General features: G+C 49.5%; 1 protein-coding gene across 1 annotated transcript; it reads left to right on the top strand.

Moving 5' to 3' along the window:
- Positions 1-555: 555 nt before the first annotated feature.
- Positions 556-20,477, top strand: LOC148834177 (septin-4-like). Its single transcript, XM_088916949.1, has 11 exons — positions 556-632; positions 8,806-8,896; positions 9,619-9,705; positions 10,459-10,582; positions 11,835-11,969; positions 12,513-12,630; positions 13,013-13,114; positions 13,979-14,078; positions 15,637-15,802; positions 16,414-16,498; positions 20,074-20,477. The coding sequence occupies exons 1-11, from the start codon at positions 630-632 to the stop codon at positions 20,152-20,154; spliced, it is 1,092 nt and encodes a 363-aa protein (XP_088773075.1). The 5' UTR covers positions 556-629; the 3' UTR covers positions 20,155-20,477.
- The last annotated feature ends 1,215 nt before the right edge of the window (positions 20,478-21,692 follow it).

Raw genomic sequence — 21,692 nt, 5'->3', positions numbered from 1 at the left:
ACGTTGACAAACCTGACTGGACTGTAGACACTGCTAGAGACACTGCTGTCCCTCTCCTCTCACACTCACCCTGAATTCACACACTGAGACACACTTGACTGGACTGTAGACACTGCTAGAGACACTGCTGTCCCTCTCCTCTCACACTCCCCCTGAATTCACACACTGACACACCTGACTGGACTGAAGACACTGCTAGAGACACTGCTGTCCCTCTCCTCTTCTAATCAGCACCATCCACACTTTGAATTCTGACTGCACTGTAGATAAAGTGTCAGTGGCTAGTCATCACTTCTACAGTAATAAACCAGAGTAAAGTCTCTCCATACAGATCATTGAGACAGTTCACCACAGATGAGTTTCGTAAAGGCACATAGAAGCCCCTGAAAGTCTCCCCAGCCAATGAGAGAACAGGTTAGTTTGTGGTTTTGCTTCTGGTCTCACTTCCTGCCTTTTCTTGAGTTTCCACTGCAGAGACAGGAAGTCGCTTATCGGATGGTGTGTTTGTGTGTCTGCCTGTGTTTAGTCATACAGAGAGAGAAGCTTCAGAAAAACACACCTTTTATTGCAGCAGACATCAGGAAGAGACGCACAGTCGCGGTTCTGAGCTACGCATTCTCTGCAGGAAGATGGTAAGGCGCTGACTTTTGCAGTTTGTTTTCCTCACTCTGGTGAAATCCAGGTCTGAGCTTCAGGCTCAGCTTCAGGAGTGACTCCACTCAGGTGGGCTTGTGGGGAGTGTGATGGAGATGATGACCTTGAGGAAAGGTAGTGGTCCTGGAAGTGACCCCTACTCATTCAACAATATAAGATCGCAAAAGCTACAGCAAAGGCATGACCTGGGCTCTTTGAAAATTTTACAAAGTTCAGAGATGACAAACTGGTAACAAAATAAAAGTCCTCTTTTAGACACGTAGTCAACAGTCTGCGGGTTGATATCTTCTACATTTGCTCTGTAAAGGGGAAGAAAAAGCTGATCGTCTCTGCGCAACAACAGAGGTCGCAGGAATGCAGAACACCTGTTTCTGAACTAAAGAGGAACAGGTTTTCAGTCCCTGCAGAGGCCGGGGTTGATGTCTGAGTGTGTTGCTAAGGCAGCGCTGGATCGGGTCGACACTGCACACACAATGTGTTGAAACAAGAAGAAACCTTTGGGGAACGCTTTGTTTGAGCCTTGCTGCAAAATGGCTTCATAACCGCTTCTTAACTGCTTATAACGCTTGTACGATGCAATGGTAATACCAATGTCATGACCTTTAAGACACCTTGTGTCATTTGCACATGTTATAAGCACTGTATATCATGATTATAACGTCTTGAGCAGCAGTTATGAAGAGATTTGGAAGCCGTTATGCAGCAACGCACAAATCAAAAAGAAAGCCAAGCTTTCTCAGCAGGGGGGCAAGACGTCCCACTGCCGTTCGGTGGAAAGAAGTGTCATCTCTAAGATCAGGCCACTCTGGAGAGCAGAGAAAGCAGAGACATGCAATCATCTCTCCCTGTCTGCGCTGCACGCAGCCTGTATGCTTCAAAGCATCTCTCTCCACTACCAGATGTGTCGTGTTTAGAGAAGCTTCTTTCAGTATATATTTAGGACCAGCGTATATTTAGGATTCACATTTAGCTTCAACACACAGATGACCACATATAGCACAGTACAGAGGGGAGCCTGCCAGAGGCTCTTGAACGTCACAGACTCCCCCTGCAGACGTCCCACGCAGCTGGCGTCTCCCTCTGCTCACTCTCAGAGCGCCCTTTCCACACTCAGATCACAATCCTGCACTTTCTTTCTCGTCCGAGGTCTGGAGACCCGAAAGGGTTGGCGTTGTTCCGTGACTACGTCTGTCTCTGTGCGATACAGTTCCCGTGATCGTGATTCCTGGTGCAGAAGGCTGAAGATGAGTGTGCTCCCCTGCGCAGCTCAGAGCCTGGTGCTCAAGGCTGGGGCACAGCGAGCCAGGGTTGTATTGAGAATGTTATGGATCTGTAATGTGGGGTTGATATTGTAAGTACCGTAGAGCACTGTGTGCAAGTGTAATTTAGAGCTGGCTTGTGAATGTACTGGGCTGATTTGTGGTGTGGGAGGAAATCATGTACTGTCAGTATTGTGGAGTGATGGACTGGAGCAGGATTAACAATCAGAAATCATGTACTGTCAGTATTGTGGAGTGATGGACGAGCAGGATTAACAATCAGAAATCATGTACTGTCAGTATTGTGGAGTGATGGACGAGCAGGATTAACAATCAGAAATCATGTACTGTCGGTATTGTAGAGTGATGGACGAGCAGGATTAACAATCAGAAATCATGTACTGTCGGTATTGTAGAGTGATGGACGAGCAGGATTAACAATCAGAAATCATGTACTGTCAGTATTGTGGAGTGATGGACGAGCAGGATTAATAATCAGAAATCATGTACTGTCAGTATTGTGGAGTGATGGACGAGCAGGATTAACAATCAGAAATCATGTACTGTCGGTATTGTAGAGTGATGGACTGGAGCAGGATTAACAATCAGAAATCATGTACTGTCAGTATTGTAGAGTGATGGACGAGCAGGATTAACAATCAGAAATCATGTACTGTAAATAAAGTACAATATAAGACTACAACAGCATCGGGAATCAGATTTAATGGATGTTCAACACTGTAGAGTACAGTGTACAGGACAGGACAATTTTTAGGAATTAGAAACAAAATATTACCATTTGGCTGTACACCTTGCAGCACTGGGGCCCTGGGTTCAATAACACACCTGGGGCACTATCTTCAAGGAGTCTGCATGTTCTCCCCATGTTCGCATGGGTTGCCTACCACAGTCCGAAGACATACTGGTGGGTTAATTGACCTCTGGGAGAACTGGCCCTGCTGTGCATCTGTTTGTGTGTCTGCCGTGTGATGAGCTGGCATCCCATCCAGGGTGTATCCTGCCTTGTGCCCGTTGTTTGATGGGATAGACTCTGGCTCCCCTGCATTTCTATACTGGATAAATCTGTATGGATGGATACTGTCAATATTACAGGAATGCACCAGTTTTAGGATTATAATACAGAGAGCTGAAAAGTTTTGAGCCTTATACAGTGGGGAAATGACAGCATCTTCGACAGAGGTATACATTGACTTTTTGTACTTTATAAAGGAGTTTTCGTGTACTTCAAACCACAACTGAAAAAGAGTCATTCCATGACTGTGTGACTCTAGAACAGTGTGCTCAGCTAGATGAATGTGATTCCCACTGGCTGTGTGACTCTAGATCAGTGTGCTCAGCTGGATGAGTGTGATTCCCACTGACTGTGTGACTCTAGAACAGTGTGCCCGGCTGGATGAGTGTGATTTCCACTGGCCGTGTGACTCTAGAACAGTGCGCCTAGCTGGATGAGTGTGATTCCCACTGGCCGTGTGACTCTAGAACAGTGTGCCCGGCTGGATGAGTGTGATTCCCACTGGCCGTGTGACTCTAGAACAGTGTGCCCGGCTGGATGAGTGTGATTCCCACTGGCCGTGTGACTCTAGAACAGTGTGCCCGGCTGGATGAGTGTGATTCCCACTGGCTGTGTGACTCTAGAACAGTGTGCTCGGCTGGATGAGTGTGATTCCCACTGGCTGTGTGGCTCTAGAACAGTGTGCCCGGCTGGATGAGTGTGATTCCTATTGGCCGCGTGACTCTAGAACAGTGTGCCCGGCTGGATGAGTGTGATTTCCACTGGCCGTGTGACTCTAGAACAGTGCGCCTAGCTGGATGAGTGTGATTCCCACTGGCCGTGTGACTCTAGAACAGTGTGCTCGGCTGGATGAGTGTGATTCCCACTGGCTGTGTGACTCTAGAACAGTGTGCCCGGCTGGATGAGTGTGATTCCCACTGGCCGTGTGACTCTAGAACAGTGTGCCCAGCTGGATGAGTGTGATTCCCACTGGCTGTGTGACTCTAGAACAGTGTGCTCGGCTGGATGAGTGTGATTCCCACTGGCTGTGTGGCTCTAGAACAGTGTGCCCGGCTGGATGAGTGTGATTTCCACTGACTATGTGACTCCAGAACAGTGTGCTTGGCTGGATGAGTGTGATTCCCACTGGCCGTGTGACTCTAGAACAGTGTGCCCAGCTGGATGAGTGTGATTCCCACTGGCTGTGTGACTCTAGAACAGTGTGCCCAGCTGGATGAGTGTGATTCCCACTGGCCGTGTGACTCTAGAACAGTGTGCCCAGCTGGATGAGTGTGATTCCCACTGGCTGTGTGACTCTAGAACAGTGTGCCCAGCTGGATGAGTGTGATTCCCACTGGCCGTGTGACTCTAGAACAGTGTGCCCAGCTGGATGAGTGTGATTCCCACTGGCCGTGTGACTCTAGAACAGTGTGCCCAGCTGGATGAGTGTGATTCCCACTGGCTGTGTGACTCTAAAACACGGTGCTTGGGCTGAGTGTTCCCCCATGGTTCCCTCGGCTTTCCTCCTTTATGTAGGCCTCCTGCAGGGCCGTTAGGTCGCAGGTCGCTCTATTCCCTCCTCAGCAGCTGTTTGAACCGTACAAGTCTGACTCACATCCGCTGCAGCCCTCAGCTTCCTGGCTTGCTCTGACAGCAGCAGGCTGGCCGTGCAGCTGCGCAGTGAGGCGCCGCAGGGCAGGCTGCAGAGCACAGGCAGGCCTGCACACGCTGGCCCCGGACAGACCGGCCAGTGGCCTGCAGGAGTGTGAGCGTCACTCCGCTGCTGAGAAATGTCTATCGCTCTTCTGTGTTAAAGAAAAGATATGAGAGATAAGAGCAAATTAACCTCTGTTTCACTGGGTGCTGCGAGAGTCAAACGGTACTGTTTACCTCTCAGCCTTCAGCCACAGCAGCTCAGGCTCAGATTAGCTCTACACTACAGTGCAATCTCTGTGGAGTTTGTACGTTCTCTGTGCGTTTCCTCCAGATGTTCTGGTGTCCTCCTATAGTCTAAACACATGCTGGTAGGTGAATTGGCTTCTGGGAAGATTTGCCCTAGTCTGTGTGTCTGTCCGCTTTGTGATGGACTGGTGTCCCATCCAGGGTGTATCCTGCCTTGCACCCGTTGCTTGCTGGGATAGGCTCCGGCTCCCCTGTGACCCTGTATTGGATAGAGAGGTTAGAAAATGGCTGGATGGATGAATATTTAGTAGGAACTAAAGTTGGTACAGTAACTGACTGAGAAGTACAAACTGTTCAACCTGTTTAGGGGGGTGAATTCAGTCTATTATCACATTACAGCTGTTTTGTCCTTTTTGGACAGATATTAACTGTCTTTCAGCAGCATTTTGGCGACATTTTTAAAAACAGGGCATCACGTCTGTGATGAATATTTTCGCCTTCCAGCTACATCAGGATGTAACTTCCAAAAACAGAAAAAAAAGAAACTGCAAAGTTTGTTCCAGAATTCTACCGCGGAAACAGTATAGCCCAGATAAAATAGATTGAATTGTTATGATGTCATTTAAAGAATTTTGCACCGTGTTGTCAAGCTGGGTGGCATAAGACTCACTTGAAATATAGGGGACTCGCAGGACAACAGAGCAGGCCTCTCCAAGCACAGTGAGCCGCTGAGCAGATAACAGTAAAGTCGACGTGAGCTGACAAACAACTAGCGGAAGAAAAGACAGAGCTAAGCTCTTTCTTCGTGCCCGTCTTCAAGGAAAGAAATGTTAAGGGCTGGGCTCAGCTGTCTTCCAGATCAATTCGGACTGGAGTACAGCCAACCGGCCGGGCTGGCCTGTACCCACAGCTTCCAGGAGCGGCTCCAGACCGTGGCGACCCTGATCTGGAAGGAACAGTGCTCTGATGATAACGGCTGGGGAGTAACCGATGGGCTGGCCACAGGGCGGCTGGCGTTGTTAGTGTCAGAGAGGGCAAGCATGAGCTCCGCGCACACTGCTAAGATGCAGACTTGTGCTGTGACGTGCTGTGGCGTGTGTGCGCGCGTGTGTGCGTGTGCGTGCGTGTGTGTGTGTGTGAGACGGTGGCAGTCAGAGTGCGTGTGAGCCAACTGAAGGCTTTCAGGAAGAGCAGAGCCGTCAGGGGAGTTAAACCGAACTCTGCAGTCAACATGATTGAATAAAGAAGGAGAGAAACTGGCCCGAGATCCAAGGCGAGAAAGGTTGGGCATTGAATCTGAAAGCCTCTTCGTCTTTTCCACCCTGAGAAACAGCACTTTGCTCGTGTACCAGCTGCAGGAAACTGCCTGTGTTCTGTAGTTGCTTTCTGCAGTGGCTCCAACACATTAAAAATATTGAAGTTTGAAGATAGTTCTACTGGGGGCACAGGGGTGCATTGGTTAGCATTGGCATCTCACAGCTCTGGGACCCTGGGGGCAGTTCCTGGATGCTCTCAGAGTGGAGATTGCATTTTCTCTTGCATGGGTTTCCTCCCACAGCCCAGAGACATATAGGTGGATGAATTGGCTACCAAGAAAGCTGGCTTTGATGTGGGTGTGTGTGTGTCTGTGTGTGTCCTGTCCAGGGTGTGTGAGTGTGTGTCTGTGTGTGTCCTGTGATGGACTGGCATCCTGTCCAGGGTGTGTGAGAGTGTGTGTCTGTGGGTCCTGTGATGGATTGGCGTCCTGTCCAGGGTGTGTGAGAGTGTGTCTGTGTGTGTCCTGTCCAGGGTGTGTGAGTGTGTGTCTGTGTGTGTCCTGTGATGGACTGGCATCCTGTCCAGGGTGTGTGAGAGTGTGTGTCTGTGTGTGTCCTGTGATGAACTGGTGTCCTGTCCAGGGTGTGTGTCTGTGTGTGTCCTGTGATGGACTGGTGTCCTGTCCAGGATACATGAGAGTGTGAGTCTGTGTGTGTCCTGTGATGAACTGGTGTCCTGTCCAGGGTGTGTGAGAGTGTGAGTCTGTGTGTGTCCTGTGATGGACTGGTGTCCTGTCCAGGATACATGAGAGTGTGAGTCTGTGTGTGTCCTGTGATGGACTGGTGTCCTGTCCAGGGTGTGTGAGAGTGTGAGTCTGTGTGTGTCCTGTGATGGACTGGTGTCCTGTCCAGGGTGTGTGAGAGTGAGTCTGTGTGTGTCCTGTGATGGACTGGTGTCCTGTCCAGGGTGTACCCTGCCCTGTGCCCATTGCATGCTGGGATAGGCTCTGGTTCCCTTTGGGCCCTTGAACTGGAATAAACAAAAAGAAAATGGATGGATGGACAATTCTGCTGGGCATTAATCTCTCCAGGTGAATTCTTGAGGGTGAGAGCCAGTTGGTGGCCTCTGCAAGCAATAAATCCAAACACTATTCCTGTCATCCTGAGAGTCCTTTTCCCACCAGACGAGGTGACCCTGCCAGGCCAGGCTGGAACTCTTCATTATCTAATACAGTGGTTCGCATACTTTTTGGACCAAGTACCACCCCTAATCCAACCAAAGCATCCAAGTACCACCTACAAGTCATCATCTCATAGGAACCCCAGAAATTCTCAGTGACCAACATGAGCGCGCGTGCACACACACTCACACATACATATAATAAATATTATAATAATAAACTTTATTTGATATAGCGCCTTTAAAGGTGGCTTCTCAAAGTGTTTTACAGGAAAAAAACAGTAACAACAACTAATAAAAAAGCACCATTTCAGTGAGAGGGGTGAGCCTGTTTAGTCGAGCAAAGCAGATGTGAATTAATTTTTCGAGCCTTGATACAATTCACAACAGAGTCTAACAGATTTTAAATCGTCAGGCATTTTCTTGACGGCAAAGGTCTCGCGGTGGATGTTGCAATATGTCCATTAATTTCTGGAGCAACCTCTCTAATTCTTGCAACTACACCATTATGTTGGCTTGTCATTGCTCTAGCACCGTCTGTACAAACTCCGACACATTTTATCCAGTCGATGCCATTCTCTCCGATAAATTCTTTCAGAAGCTGAAATATGTGCTCTCCTGTAGTTCCTTTTGGTAGCGGCTTACAGAACAGAAAGTCCTCATCTTAACGCGCTCTATCAGTGTACTTTTGATATAATCCTTCATTTCAATAATTCTATGAGTGACTGTGTCTTTCAGGGGGAGGGGGGCAGCAGGTCGAGCTGTTTAGCAGCTTTTTCTCCACACATAATACTGTACGTGTCAGCTCTTTTGCCAACGGTAAATAAGGTTCTTCAAAAATAGTGTGGCTTACCTGCTTTAGCAATCCGCAAGCTTGCATTTTTCCGCGTTTCCGTTTTTATTTCCGTATTTATTTAAAGTTATTTCATGCGCATGGGAGCGAAAACACAGAGACGCTCGGTGTATTTTTCTCAAATTAACTTAGAACAGTTCTTAAATATTTTTCTGTTATCTATCACGCTTTCCTGTGCTCACAAGATTACCAGCGTTCGTAGCACGCATTTCTATGCATTCCTATGTTTACAACGTTGGCATTGTTCCAAAATCACGCACATTCTCTTACTTCCCTATTTGCTGGAGATACAGTAGCTTTTTTTTAAATACAATTGGTCACTTGCGTCCGTAGCACGCATTCCTATAGAGTGGTATAGATTACAGAGTATCTCTTGTGTCCACTGAAGTATTAGCGCGCACTGTATCGCAGTACGTAGGCTGCGTATTCGACACGTTTAAAATACAAAATACAAAATATGAAAACCCGTCCCGATTTTTCAGCCCACACGACACAGTTTCAGGGTCATTTGGCGTATCACCTGGCGGCACTCCACGTACCACTGCCGGTACACGTACCACAGTTTGAGAACCACTGATCTAATACAACTACAACAACTTCAGAAAATTGACAGCCCCCTCCCTCCCATAGTTAGAAACCTGAAAGGAATCATCCAGCTGCTCATACTGACCGCTGGTCTCTCTCCCCAGGACAAGGAGTATGTGGGCTTTGCCACCCTTCCCAACCAGGTCCACCGTAAGTCAGTGAAGAAGGGCTTTGACTTCACCCTGATGGTGGCAGGTGAGACACAGACCTCAGTCTCTCTCAGTGCAGTGTTAATGTACTGGAGTGTCCAGTCAGTCAGTGTGTCTGTATGAACCCCTCTCTCTCAGTGCAGTGTTAATGTACTGGAGTGTCCAGTCAGTGTGTCTGTATGAACCCCTCTCTCTCAGTGCAGTGTTAATGTACTGGAGTGTCCAGTCAGTCAGTGTGTCTGTATTAACCCCTCTCTCTCAGTGCAGTGTTAATGTACTGGAGTGTCCAGTCAGTCAGTGTGTCTGTATGAACCCCTCTCTCTCAGTGCAGTGTTAATGTACTGGAGTGTCCAGTCAGTGTGTCTGTATGAACCCCTCTCTCTCAGTGCAGTGTTAATGTACTGGAGTGTCCAGTCAGTCAGTGTGTCTGTATGAACCCCTCTCTCTCAGTGCAGTGTTAATGTACTGGAGTGTCCAGTCAGTCAGTGTGTCTGTATGAACCCCTCTCTCTCAGTGCAGTGTTAATGTACTGGAGTGTCCAGTCAGTCAGTGTGTCTGTATTAACCCCTCTCTCTCAGTGCAGTGTTAATGTTCTGGAGTGTCCAGTCAGTGTGTCTGTATGAACCCCTCTCTCTCAGTGCAGTGTTAATGTACTGGAGTGTTCAGTCAGTCAGTCAGTGTGTCTGTATTAACCGCTCTCTCTCAGTGCAGCGTTAATCATTCACTCAGTCAGAGTCTTAGTGATAAACCCTCTCTCTCTTCCATCAGGAGAGTCAGGCCTGGGTAAATCCACTCTAATTGACAGCCTCTTCCTCACTGACCTGTATAAAGAAAGGACGATTCTTCAGGCTGAAGGTAAGTCCAGCCATGCAGTGGCGAAGCTGAGCTGCTGGACTCACTGGTACAGACTTGCTGGAGTCTTTCCGATACACTCGCATGTTTGTCCATCTCAGCTGCCAAATAGCAGAGGAAGTGGAAGTGCAGCTCAGCTGTAACACCAGATCAAATGTGTTTCTGCCTCTGACAGCATGAGGGTACAGCATGATGTCGTTATCTGACAGCACTCATGCTGCGGACACTGTGATATTCTCACAGCGCTCGGAACTGCCTTCCCGAACCCAAAGGTTTGGAAAACAACAAAGCCCCGTTCAATCATTCCTGTGTCCTGCCAGTTGAATATATCAGCGTAATATTATTTCGATGGGTACAGTATATACTGTATAAACTCTGTAAGGATTTGGACACAGATAAGAGCAACTGCAGACAATCTATTTATACAATTGTATTAGCGTGTAGTCATGTTTGTGGTATAATTATAGCAATGCCAACAGGTGCTCTGCAGGATAATTTCCATTCTACAGCTTTGATAATTATAATGTGCAAATTTGAATTTATGGGTGAGGTGGGTTTTGCAGTACACTATCATGGCTAATCTAGGGACTTGCTGAGACCACTGAAGCACCACACCATGATGTGCTTCAGTGTGAGTGAGATACCAACACTGTCCTGCAGACTGGAGTGCAGGGGAGAGCCACTCAGCGTACTGTGCAAACACGCAGTGAATTGACAACAGAATCCAATGAGCAGGACTGTCTCTATATATTTCAGAGCGCATTAAGCAGACTTTAGAGATCACAAAGAATGCTGTGGACATCGAGGAGAGAGGGGTGAAAGTGAAGCTGACTGTGGTGGACACTCCAGGATTTGGAGATGCAGTGGACAACACCGAGTGGTCAGTCTGTTGAGACATTACACTCATGACACAACAACACACAGCGCTCACTAATGACACAACAGCACACAGCAGTCATTAATGACACAACTGCACACAGCGCTCACTAATGACACTATAAAAAAATCCAATAAAAATTTGGATGACTCAAAACTTCCTTCATCTTAACTGCGGCAAGACTGAAGTCATGCTTATTGGAACCCCCTATCAACTTCATAAAGCCAGTCCTGTAACCCTATCTGTAGATGGTTCTGTACTTGAGCTTCAGTCTGAATTGAAAAACCTTGGGGTTATATTCGATTCTGGCTGAACATTCGACCCACATGTGCAGCATACTGTCAAAACATCTTTTTTTTACCTCAGAAATATCGCTAGACTACGTCCTACGCTATCATTAACTGTGGCTGAAAAGCTGATCAACACATTTGTGTTCTCTCGAATTGACTACTGTAATGCTCTACTCGCTGGGGTATCTAAATCTACTCTGAACAAACTGCAGTATGTCCAAAACTCAGCAGCCAGAATCCTGACCAGGTCTAGTGCAAATTATCACATTACTCCTATCCTGGAGTCCTTGCACTGGCTTCCGGTCAAATTCCGTGTGGACTTTAAAATCCTCCTGCTCACCTATAAGGCTCTGCATGGCTTGGCACCTCAGTACCTCTCTGAACTATTATCACCCTACTCCCCACCTCGCAACCTTCGCTCTTCTAATTCTGCCCTCCTTACTGTCCCCCAACCCCGTCTACATTGTAGGGGTGACAGGGCCTTCTCCTGTTATGTCCCCAAGCTCTGGATCTCTCTGCCCAAGGATATCAGAGAGTCACCTTCTCTAAACTCCTTCAAATCCAGACTCAAAACCCTCTTCTTCAGAAGAGCCTTTACTGAACTGGTTCCATTCTTCACCCCTCTGCTTCTACTTTTCTTAGTACCACCACCCACAGTCTCCTCTGTGTATTGTCATTGTGTTTTATCTTGTGTATTCTCTTTATTCTAAAGCGCTCTGAGAAGCCACCTTTAAAGGCGCTATATAAAATAAAGGTTATTATTATTAATGACACGACGGCACACAGCGCTCACTAATGACACGACTGCACACTTGCCATACTGTGGCTGAGGTTGCCACAGTGACTGGGAGGTCACAGTCACCTTCACGTGTCAGATCGTCCAACTGTCCTGTCCGCCGCCCATCCCCGATGAACTGCCCCTTGCCCCCACATAACCAGCCCCTGCCTCCCCGTCTGCTCCCCAGCTGGAAGTCCATCGCCCAGTACATCGACCAGCAGTTCGAGCAGTACTTCCGCGACGAGAGCGGGCTGAACCGCAAGAACATCCAGGACAACCGCGTGCACTGCGTCCTCTACTTCGTCTCCCCCTACGGGCACGGGTGGGTACTGCGCTCTGGCACAGAGAAGCACACAGATAAACATATTGGATGAAATGAATGACGGAGGCACGGTGGCGCAGTGGTGAGCGTTGCTGCCTCTAGGCACTGGGGCCCCGGGTTCAATTCTGGATCTGAGGGTTCTCTCTGTGTGGAGTTTGCATGTTTGCCCTGTGCTTGCATGGGGTTGTTCACTCAATGCTCTACTTTCCTCCAACAGTTCAAACACATGCGAATAGGTTAATTGGCTTGTGGAAAGACTGGCCATGGTATGAGTGTGTGTCTATCTGCCCTGTGATGGACAGATGTCCTGTCCAGGGTGTATCAGACCTTACCCCCGTTGCTCGCTGGGATAGACTCCGGCTCCCCCGCGACGCTGTACTGGAGAAAGCGGATAGGAAACGGATGGATAATGACTGAGTCCTGTCAATTTGACAGAACCCTCCTCCCTCTCCGAGACTCGGTGATAATGCAGTGTAGTGCCAGCCCCGTGTGTGCGGTGACCTCTCCCTCTCTCTACGGTCCTCCTATCTTTCTCTCCCGCAGGCTGCGTCCTCTGGACGTGGAGTTCATGAAGGCGATTCACGAGAAGGTGAACATCGTCCCGGTCATCGCTAAGGCCGACACCCTCACCCCTGCAGAGGTCAAGACCATGAAACAGAGGGTGAGAGAGACTGACAGAACTCCCTAAGACTGCCTCGTGCAGTGTGCACTCAGTGTGTACCAGCCCCTCTCTCTCCCTCTTCTTTCTTTCTGGAACTTCTACCAGTTCCACCAGAGAGGCCCTGGGGCTGCGGCTTGCCTCTGCGATTGGTTTGCTGTTTCTGCCGGTGCTGCAGTCTTGCTGCTGAGATGCCATGTGCGAGCAGTCCGGGCCGACACGCACACGCAAACCACAGGCCGTGTTGTGGCCTGGGCTGGCGTGTTCCCCCGAAGCCTAATCCTTCTCACCCAGTAGCGTGAGCCCCCCCCTGGGGAAGGGGGAGGGGGTGCTCGTCGAGTCCAGGCTGGGCTCTGCGTCACTGTCTCTTCACGCCCTCCCGCAGGTGCGAGACGAAATCGAGGAGTTCGGCATCAACATCTACCAGTTCCCCGACTGCGACTCCGACGAGGACGAGGAGTTCAAGCAGCAGGACCTGGCGCTGAAGGTGAGCGCGCCGAGCTCGGGGCGCACGCAGGAAAGCCTTTCACGTCAAATAAGGTCTCCCGCTTTCCCCCCTGTCCGCCCATCCGGACCCCCGGCTGGGCGGCTTCTGCAAGTCAAGTGTGCCAATTTAGGTGCGGGAAAAAATTCATTTCAAAGGCCCGGGTAGCAGATCGGCAGCTCTGCTGGGAACGAAGCCTGCAGCCACTGGGGCTGTAAGAGCCCAGGCTGGCGTTACGACTGGCAGCCAAGATATAAGCAGGACCCTGTGCAGTAGTTGATCAGGAATCTAACCCAGGTATTAGAAAGGCCAAAGTACTTAGCTAATACGCTGAATCCAATATCGTGGTCAAAACAAAGCAAAGGTCAGGAAGGCAGAGGTGCGGCGGACGAAAGGCAGACCGCAGGCGAGAGATTTTGAAAAAACGAAGCTCCAGTTGGAAACTCAATGCTGAGCATTGTGATGGAGGTAAAGAGCCCTTAAATAATATGGGAACATATCAGAACCTGACAACAAAGACAAAGCATGAAAGAGGAGCAGTATAACCTAGAAGCTGGGGTGACATGACTGTCGGACACTGCTCTTTGGAAGAACATGCTGATCACACACAGTTTACTCTCTCCTGCCTCCCCATAGCCTACAGCGCCACCCGTGCTTGTGGCAGCAGGGTGTAAGCGCAGCTTTGTTCCTCCACACTCATACCCCCACCCTCGTTCAGGCCCCAGTGCTCTGCTGCTTCTTTCCCAGCCCAGCACCTGGAAAAGTGGAAGGGGCTGGAAGGGGAGGGAAGTCCCAGGACAAACTGGGAAGCGTTTGCTCTCGCAGGTGAGATAAGCTCCTGTTCTTTTTTCCCCTTCCCGGGACTAGGAGAGCATTCCGTTCGCGGTGATCGGCAGCACCACCCTCCTGAGTGACAGCAAGGAGCGGCCCACGAGAGGACGGGTGTACCCCTGGGGCGTGGTGGAGAGTAAGTGCAGGAGGGGGAAGAGACCGTCACTCCAGACACTCTTGCGAAAGCTTTTTAATATTACAGCGGCGTCTCAACATTCGCCAGATTCACATAATACCAGCCCCTTCCATCGCATAATGTCCCACAGTATACAGTATGTACGGTACAACACATATGTAACTCTCCCTTACATAATAATTCAAATTCTAAAGCATTGGCTTGATGTGATTTAAAATAACATTGATCAAGCAAAAGAAACAACAGTAATCACAAACTTAGAGCCATGGGCTAAAACAACATGAATCCCTCCTCTGTACCCAGCGGATGCCTGCACTGATGAAACAGTCATAATCCAGTCAGAGAGCCAGTAAATTCATCTCCAGCCTGTCATTCCCCGCACTGCTGACACAGAACCTGGAGCGTTACAGTACAGAACCTGGACCAGGCTGAGATGCGTGTTCTGAGTAGCAGGGGGCAGGGAGAGGCTCCCCCACTTGTTAGATTAATTTCCCGATCCTAGACTTTTTTGCAAGGCTAATTTGAAAGCTGCACTTAACAACCTTCAGCACAGTTCCATCCTGCTCTGCTTTCCCCCCCCATACAAGACCCACTTGGCCAGACAGAATCACCTATAAGGAAATTCAGGAATGTTAAATCTGTAGATGTTAAGACCCTACTGTACCCATATTTTTTTATTTCAAGCCGAGGCATTTCAGCCTCCCACCAGGTGAGGGCGCCAGTGCAATTCGACTCTAGGTATTCTGCTGTTGCTGGTGGCCCTCTGATTGGTCAGAATGTTGAGGGCAGCGCTGCCTACTGCCCTGCTGCATGCTCATTGCCGAAAGGTTGTACAATTAATTCCGTCACATTGTGCTCCAGCATGCACAGAGCCTTGACAAGGCTCCATTCTGTTTTACCCATTGTGTTTTATTAGTCAGCTGTGAAACAGATCAATCAGCCCTGCTTTGCCTGGCGAGAGAGGGAGAGAGGGGAAGCAGGACACACCTAATCCTCTGACGTTAGTTTAATGTTACTGTTTCAAACTGACCTCGACTCCACTTCTAAATCCTGGTTTTCACTTGACAACCAAATCAATGTACAGATGGACTCTGTCCTAATCGCTCATGCTTCATTCCTCCTACTGAAGCCTCTCAGAAATGGCTTCTAACAGCTCCACTGCTCTCTTTATCATCTCGTACAACGCAGAGCAATATGTCGAACTCCAGTCCTGGAGGGTGAACGTTAGCTGACCTTTGATCCTCCCCAGCTCTCATTTATTTATCATAAATGATTGATGAATTAGTTCAAAGTAATATTTTTTGTCCAGCCATGTGCATCATACACCATTAATAGTAGTGAACCTGGAATGTTTTAAGTGATAAACTGAGGAAATATAAACTTAGATTTGTCCAGCAGAGCAAACAGGTTAATTAAATCCCTATAGACCTCCAGGAACTGATTCTGATAACCTGTCTCTTCTCTTCACAAGCACATGACCTGTCTGTCTCTCCAGTTGACTAGCCTGTGACCTGTCTGTCTCTCCAGTTGACAAGCTGTGACCTGTCTGTCTCTCCAGTTGACAACCCCACGCACTGCGACTTCATGAAGCTCAGGAACATGCTCATCCAGACGCACATGCAGGACCTGAAAGATGTCACCCAGGAGGTTCATTACGAGAACTACCGGGCCCAGTGCATCCAGAGCCTGACCCGCATCGGGGCCAAAGACCGCAGCTCCCGCAAGTGAGGGCCTCAGCTTCCACCACCTCTGAAGCTTCACAAGCAAACCCGGACTTCACCAGCACACATACCTGACTCTACTGTAGATACTGCTGTCCCTCTCCTCTCACACTCCCCCTGAATTCACACACTGAGACACACCTGAGTGGACTGTAGACACTGCTAGAGACACTGCTGTCCCTCTCCTCTCACACTCCCCCTGAATTCACACACTGAGACACACCTGAGTGGACTGTAGACACTGCTAGAGACACTGCTGTCCCTCTCCTCTCACACTCCCCCTGAATTCACACACTGACACACCTGACTGGACTGTAGACACTGCTAGAGACACTGCTGTCCCTCTCCTCTCACACTCCCCCTGAATTCACACACTGACACACCTGACTGGACTGTAGACACTGCTAGAGACACTGCTGTCCCTCTCCTCTCACACTACCCCTGAATTCACACACTGAGACACACCTGACTGGACTGTAGACACTGCTAGAGACACTCCTGTCCCTCTCCTCTCACACTCCCCCTGAATTCACACACTGACACACACCTGAGTGGACTGTAGACACTGCTAGAGACACTCCACATTTCTTAAGCTCTGTCTTTCCTCTTCACAGTAAAATCTCTCGTCAGAGCATCACCGAGCTGTCTCTGCTCCCGCTGTCCGAGACGGAGAAGCTCATCCGGGAGAAAGATGAGGAGGTAATCCTAATCCGCAGGGAATCCTTCTGCATCCACTAACACTTCCCAGCTCCTACGGGGGCTCCGAGATTCATGTCTGTGATCCTCCACAAAATCACAGATGCCTCCCAAAAAAACAGAATGAAGTTTGTTGCTCCTTCTCCAACATAAGATCAGATCTTGGCCATATACAGATTACTGGCCATATACAATCTCCTGAATTTGTCTTTTCTCAGACCCGAGCTTGCTCTCCACAAGACACACAGACAGGGAGAGAAGCTGGGGATCAGAGCGCAGGGTCAGCCATTTATACAGCACCCCTGGAGCAGCTGGGGTTAAGGGCCTTGCTCAGAGGCCCAACGGAGTAGGATTCCTCTGCTGGCCACAGGATTTGAACTGGCAACCTTCCAGCCACAGGCACAGATCCTTAGCCACAGTGCCACTGCTCCGCCCCCAGCCACCGGGCCAGTACAAACCACAGCAGATGTGACAGAATTACAATGCCGTGACTCCTGGTAGCCGGTTGCTGCCCAGTTGGTTAGTTCTCTATAGAGATGAGTTTCCAGAATCATAAATCCTTTAAACACTATCAGAGAAAAAGTCCCTGACTAACAAATTAGTATCAAAACTCCCTTTGTGCTGTTTTGCTGCCCCCTGATGGACGCTCCCTGGTATAGCACAAATTCCCTGTCCACAAGCGTGAGAGGGCAGGACCAGATGGCTCCCCATGAGCATTTCGAGTGCTGATCTGCCAGGAGGATTTTAAGTTGGTCTATTTTAAGTTGGTGTATTTTTTTTAATGTTCCACATTTTCCAGTTGATTCTACAACATACATTCTTTTAAATGGCAACAGGCATTCATTGTAACTTCACTTCATCCCAATGCAGTAGAAATTGAATTTTAAACCAGCTTGTCAAATCAGGTAGCACTCAGGAATTAATGATCACAAGAACATCGTGATTCAGGGACCAATGAGGCAAAACACTCAGGGCCTGTGAGGAGATGTGAAAAACACTGTCACTCAACTCTGTCAATACGAGTTAATGCTAGCAGTACTATGTGTCAGTACATTGTGAGTCAGGCTCAGCAGTACTCTGTATCAGTACCCTGTCAGTCACATTCAGCAGTACTCTGTGTCAGTACCCTGTCAGTCAGGGTTAGTGCTCTAACCCCGTCAGTCTGCGGCAGTACTCCGTGTCAGTACCCTGTCAGTCAGGGTTAGTGCTCTAACCCCGTCAGTCTGCGGCAGTACTCTGTGTCAGTACCCTGTCAGTCAGGGTTAGTGCTCTAACCCCGTCGGTCTGCGGCAGTACTCTGTGTCAGTACCCTGTCAGTCAGGGTTAGTGCTCTAACCCAGTCGGTCTGCGGCAGTACTCTGTGTCAGTACCCTGTCAGTCAGGGTTAGTTCTCTAACCCCGTCGGTCTGCGGCAGTACTCTGTGTCAGTACCCTGTCAGTCAGGGTTAGTGCTCTAACCCCGTCGGTCTGCGGCAGTACTCTGTGTCAGTACCCTGTCAGTCAGGGTTAGTGCTCTAACCCCGTCGGTCTGCGGCAGTACTCTGTGTCAGTACCCTGTCAGTCAGGGTTAGTGCTCTAACCCCGTCGGTCTGCGGCAGTACTCTGTGTCAGTACCCTGTCAGTCAGGGTTAGTGCTCTAACCCCGTCGGTCTGCGGCAGTACTCTGTGTCAGTACCCTGTCAGTCAGGGTTAGTGCTCTAACCCCGTCGGTCTGCGGCAGTACTCTGTGTCAGTACCCTGTCAGTCAGGGTTAGTGCTCTAACCCAGTCGGTCTGCTGCAGTACTCTGTGTCAGTACCCTGTCAGTCAGGGTTAGTTCTCTAACCCAGTCGGTCTGCGGCAGTACTCTGTGTCAGTACCCTGTCAGTCAGGGTTAGTGCTCTAACCCCATCGGTCTGCGGCAGTACTCTGTGTCAGTACCCTGTCAGTCAGGGTTAGTGCTCTAACCCCGTCGGTCTGCGGCAGTACTCTGTGTCAGTACCCTGTCAGTCAGGGTTAGTGCTCTAACCCCGTCGGTCTGCGGCAGTACTCTGTGTCAGTACCCTGTCAGTCAGGGTTAGTGCTCTAACCCCGTCGGTCTGCGGCAGTACTCTGTGTCAGTACCCTGTCAGTCAGGGTTAGTGCTCTAACCCCGTCGGTCTGCGGCAGTACTCTGTGTCAGTACCCTGTCAGTCAGGGTTAGTGCTCTAACCCCGTCAGTCTGCGGCAGTACTCTGTGTCAGTACCCCATCAGTCTGCAGCAGTACTCCGTGTCAGTACCCTGTCAGTCAGGGTTAGTGCTCTAACCCCGTCAGTCTGCGGCAGTACTCTGTGTCAGTACCCTGTCAGTCAGGGTTAGTGCTCTAACCCCGTCGGTCTGCGGCAGTACTCTGTGTCAGTACCCTGTCAGTCAGGGTTAGTGCTCTAACCCCGTCGGTCTGCGGCAGTACTCTGTGTCAGTACCCTGTCAGTCAGGGTTAGTGCTCTAACCCCGTCGGTCTGCGGCAGTACTCTGTGTCAGTACCCTGTCAGTCAGGGTTAGTGCTCTAACCCCGTCGGTCTGCGGCAGTACTCTGTGTCAGTACCCTGTCATTCAGGGTTAGTGCTCTAACCCCGTCAGTCTGCGGCAGTACTCTGTGTCAGTACCCCATCAGTCTGCAGCAGTACTCCGTGTCAGTACCCTGTCAGTCAGGGTTAGTGCTCTAACCCCGTCAGTCTGCGGCAGTACTCTGTGTCAGTACCCTGTCATTCAGGGTTAGTGCTCTAACCCAGTCGGTCTGCTGCAGTACTCTGTGTCAGTACCCTGTCAGTCAGGGTTAGTGCTCTAACCCAGTCGGTCTGCGGCAGTACTCTGTGTCAGTACCCTGTCAGTCAGGGTTAGTGCTCTAACCCCGTCAGTCTGCGGCAGTACTCTGTGTCAGTACCCTGTCAGTCAGGGTTAGTGCTCTAACCCAGTCGGTCTGCGGCAGTACTCTGTGTCAGTACCCTGTCAGTCAGGGTTAGTTCTCTAACCCCGTCGGTCTGCGGCAGTACTCTGTGTCAGTACCCTGTCAGTCAGGGTTAGTGCTCTAACCCCGTCGGTCTGCGGCAGTACTCTGTGTCAGTACCCTGTCAGTCAGGGTTAGTGCTCTAACCCCGTCGGTCTGCGGCAGTACTCTGTGTCAGTACCCTGTCAGTCAGGGTTAGTGCTCTAACCCCGTCGGTCTGCGGCAGTACTCTGTGTCAGTACCCTGTCAGTCAGGGTTAGTGCTCTAACCCCGTCGGTCTGCGGCAGTACTCTGTGTCAGTACCCTGTCAGTCAGGGTTAGTGCTCTAACCCCGTCAGTCTGCGGCAGTACTCTGTGTCAGTACCCCATCAGTCTGCAGCAGTACTCCGTGTCAGTACCCTGTCAGTCAGGGTTAGTGCTCTAACCCCGTCAGTCTGCGGCAGTACTCTGTGTCAGTACCCTGTCAGTCAGGGTTAGTGCTCTAACCCCGTCAGTCTGCGGCAGTACTCTGTGTCAGTACCCTGTCAGTCAGGGTTGGTGCTCTAACCCCGTCAGTCTGCAGCAGTACTCTGCCTCAGTGCTCTCGGTGACGCCAGGTGCTTCTCTCCCCCAGCTGCGCCGGATGCAGGAGATGCTCCAGAAGATGCAGCAGCAGATGCAGCAGAGCCAGGGGGAGCAGTCCGACGCCCTCTAACCTCGAACCTCGAACCTGCTGACTCGAGCGGACAGGAACACCAGTTCCAAACTCTTCTTCGCCCTCCAGAGCAACAGCCACGGCCCAGGGCTTTCCGGCAATTACTGTACAGAACTATCTACTTTGGAGACGCCGTCTAGGACAGTTACCGTATTGCTTTAATAACTATAAATAAGCTTTAACAGAACCTGGGACCCCTGTTGCTGATTTCAAGCATTTAGAAGGTACTACAAGGGGAAAAGCTTTTAACACTGTTCAAAAGCTTCTGACTTTTACAATATCTGTTTTACCTCTATAGCTTTATTAAAGAAAGTTCACATTCAGTTCACTTTTTCTTTTTATTGGTCACCTGAAACACCCACAAGATAATTTCTCAGGTCTCAGGTCATTAGACAGAGGGTGACTAATTATACGCCAAAGTGCTGTCATTAAACACCCTGGAATATTTTTGCCAACAGTCACTCACAGAAACAACATCCCCCTGTTAAAAGATGGTCTTTATTTTCCAGTTTCTCCTGTACATGAGAAGAGGTCTTAGTTAACAAGATGAGAGAACTGGCACTGAATTATGACCTCCTGTGTTTCGGAGCGTCTTGGGGCTTCACAAAAATACACCCAATTGAGCTGAGATGAACCAGGCTGCATTGTATAACAAATAGTACAGGAAATACAGCTGTTTAAGAAATTACTGTGTAATTGCATAGAAACACCAAACATTGGTGATCTGTACAAAGATGAACGTAATTAACTATCACCCTAGGAGCCAACATTGAATTAACCATTGTAAACTTATTTGTGTCCGAGGCCACATCCCTAACCTTCCACTTTACACACATGGGCATTTTGTTCCTTGCTCTCAAGGTACAAGAGCTGTGTCCCCTCTGGGATTTGAACCTGCAACCTCCCAGTAACGAACCCAGTGTCCCAACCACAGCTCCACGTATTCTGCCTATGCAGACTTAGGCTTCTGACTCGCCTGCCTACCCAGCGGGAGAGTTACTCTCAGGCCCTTTTCTGTCACCTTAGGATAGTTAAGCCTTTCATCTTCCACAAAGTCGACTAACACAGAGGTCCACACAGCGCGGTTTTAAAATGAGGCGGCCAGTAAGCCCAGCTGATCTGGCTGGACAATTCTCTAACGGTGTGTGAAAGTAAACAGCATTCACACTTTCCTGGCACCAGAAAGCTTTGACTAAAACAACTCAAATTAAAACTAGACACTCGAAACGCAGACCAACATAGATGCCACCATACAGTCATAGAGTTTCCCTCTTCCAGTGCTGAAAATAAAAATCGCTGAAAATCGCAAAAATAAAGCCTGGAGGGACTGAGGCTACTGGGGGTGCACTTGACAAGCAGAGCACTACAGGGCACCTGGTAACGTTATCAGTGGAGTAAACGTGTGCACTCTGAGGAACTGTGTCACTAACACTGAAAGAAGTGAAATGACAGGGCAGGCACAAGTCAACTTCCACCTTTAAAAATGGAAATTAAACTATGATGTGGTTTTCGGTTAACTTGGTTTGCTTGCACATTTT

This window comes from Atractosteus spatula, chromosome 5 (assembly GCF_055471065.1).
Source record: "Atractosteus spatula isolate fAtrSpa1 chromosome 5, fAtrSpa1.hap1, whole genome shotgun sequence".
Classification (NCBI taxonomy): Eukaryota; Metazoa; Chordata; class Actinopteri; order Semionotiformes; family Lepisosteidae; genus Atractosteus; species Atractosteus spatula.
This window is presented reverse-complemented; position numbering and strand designations above follow the sequence as displayed.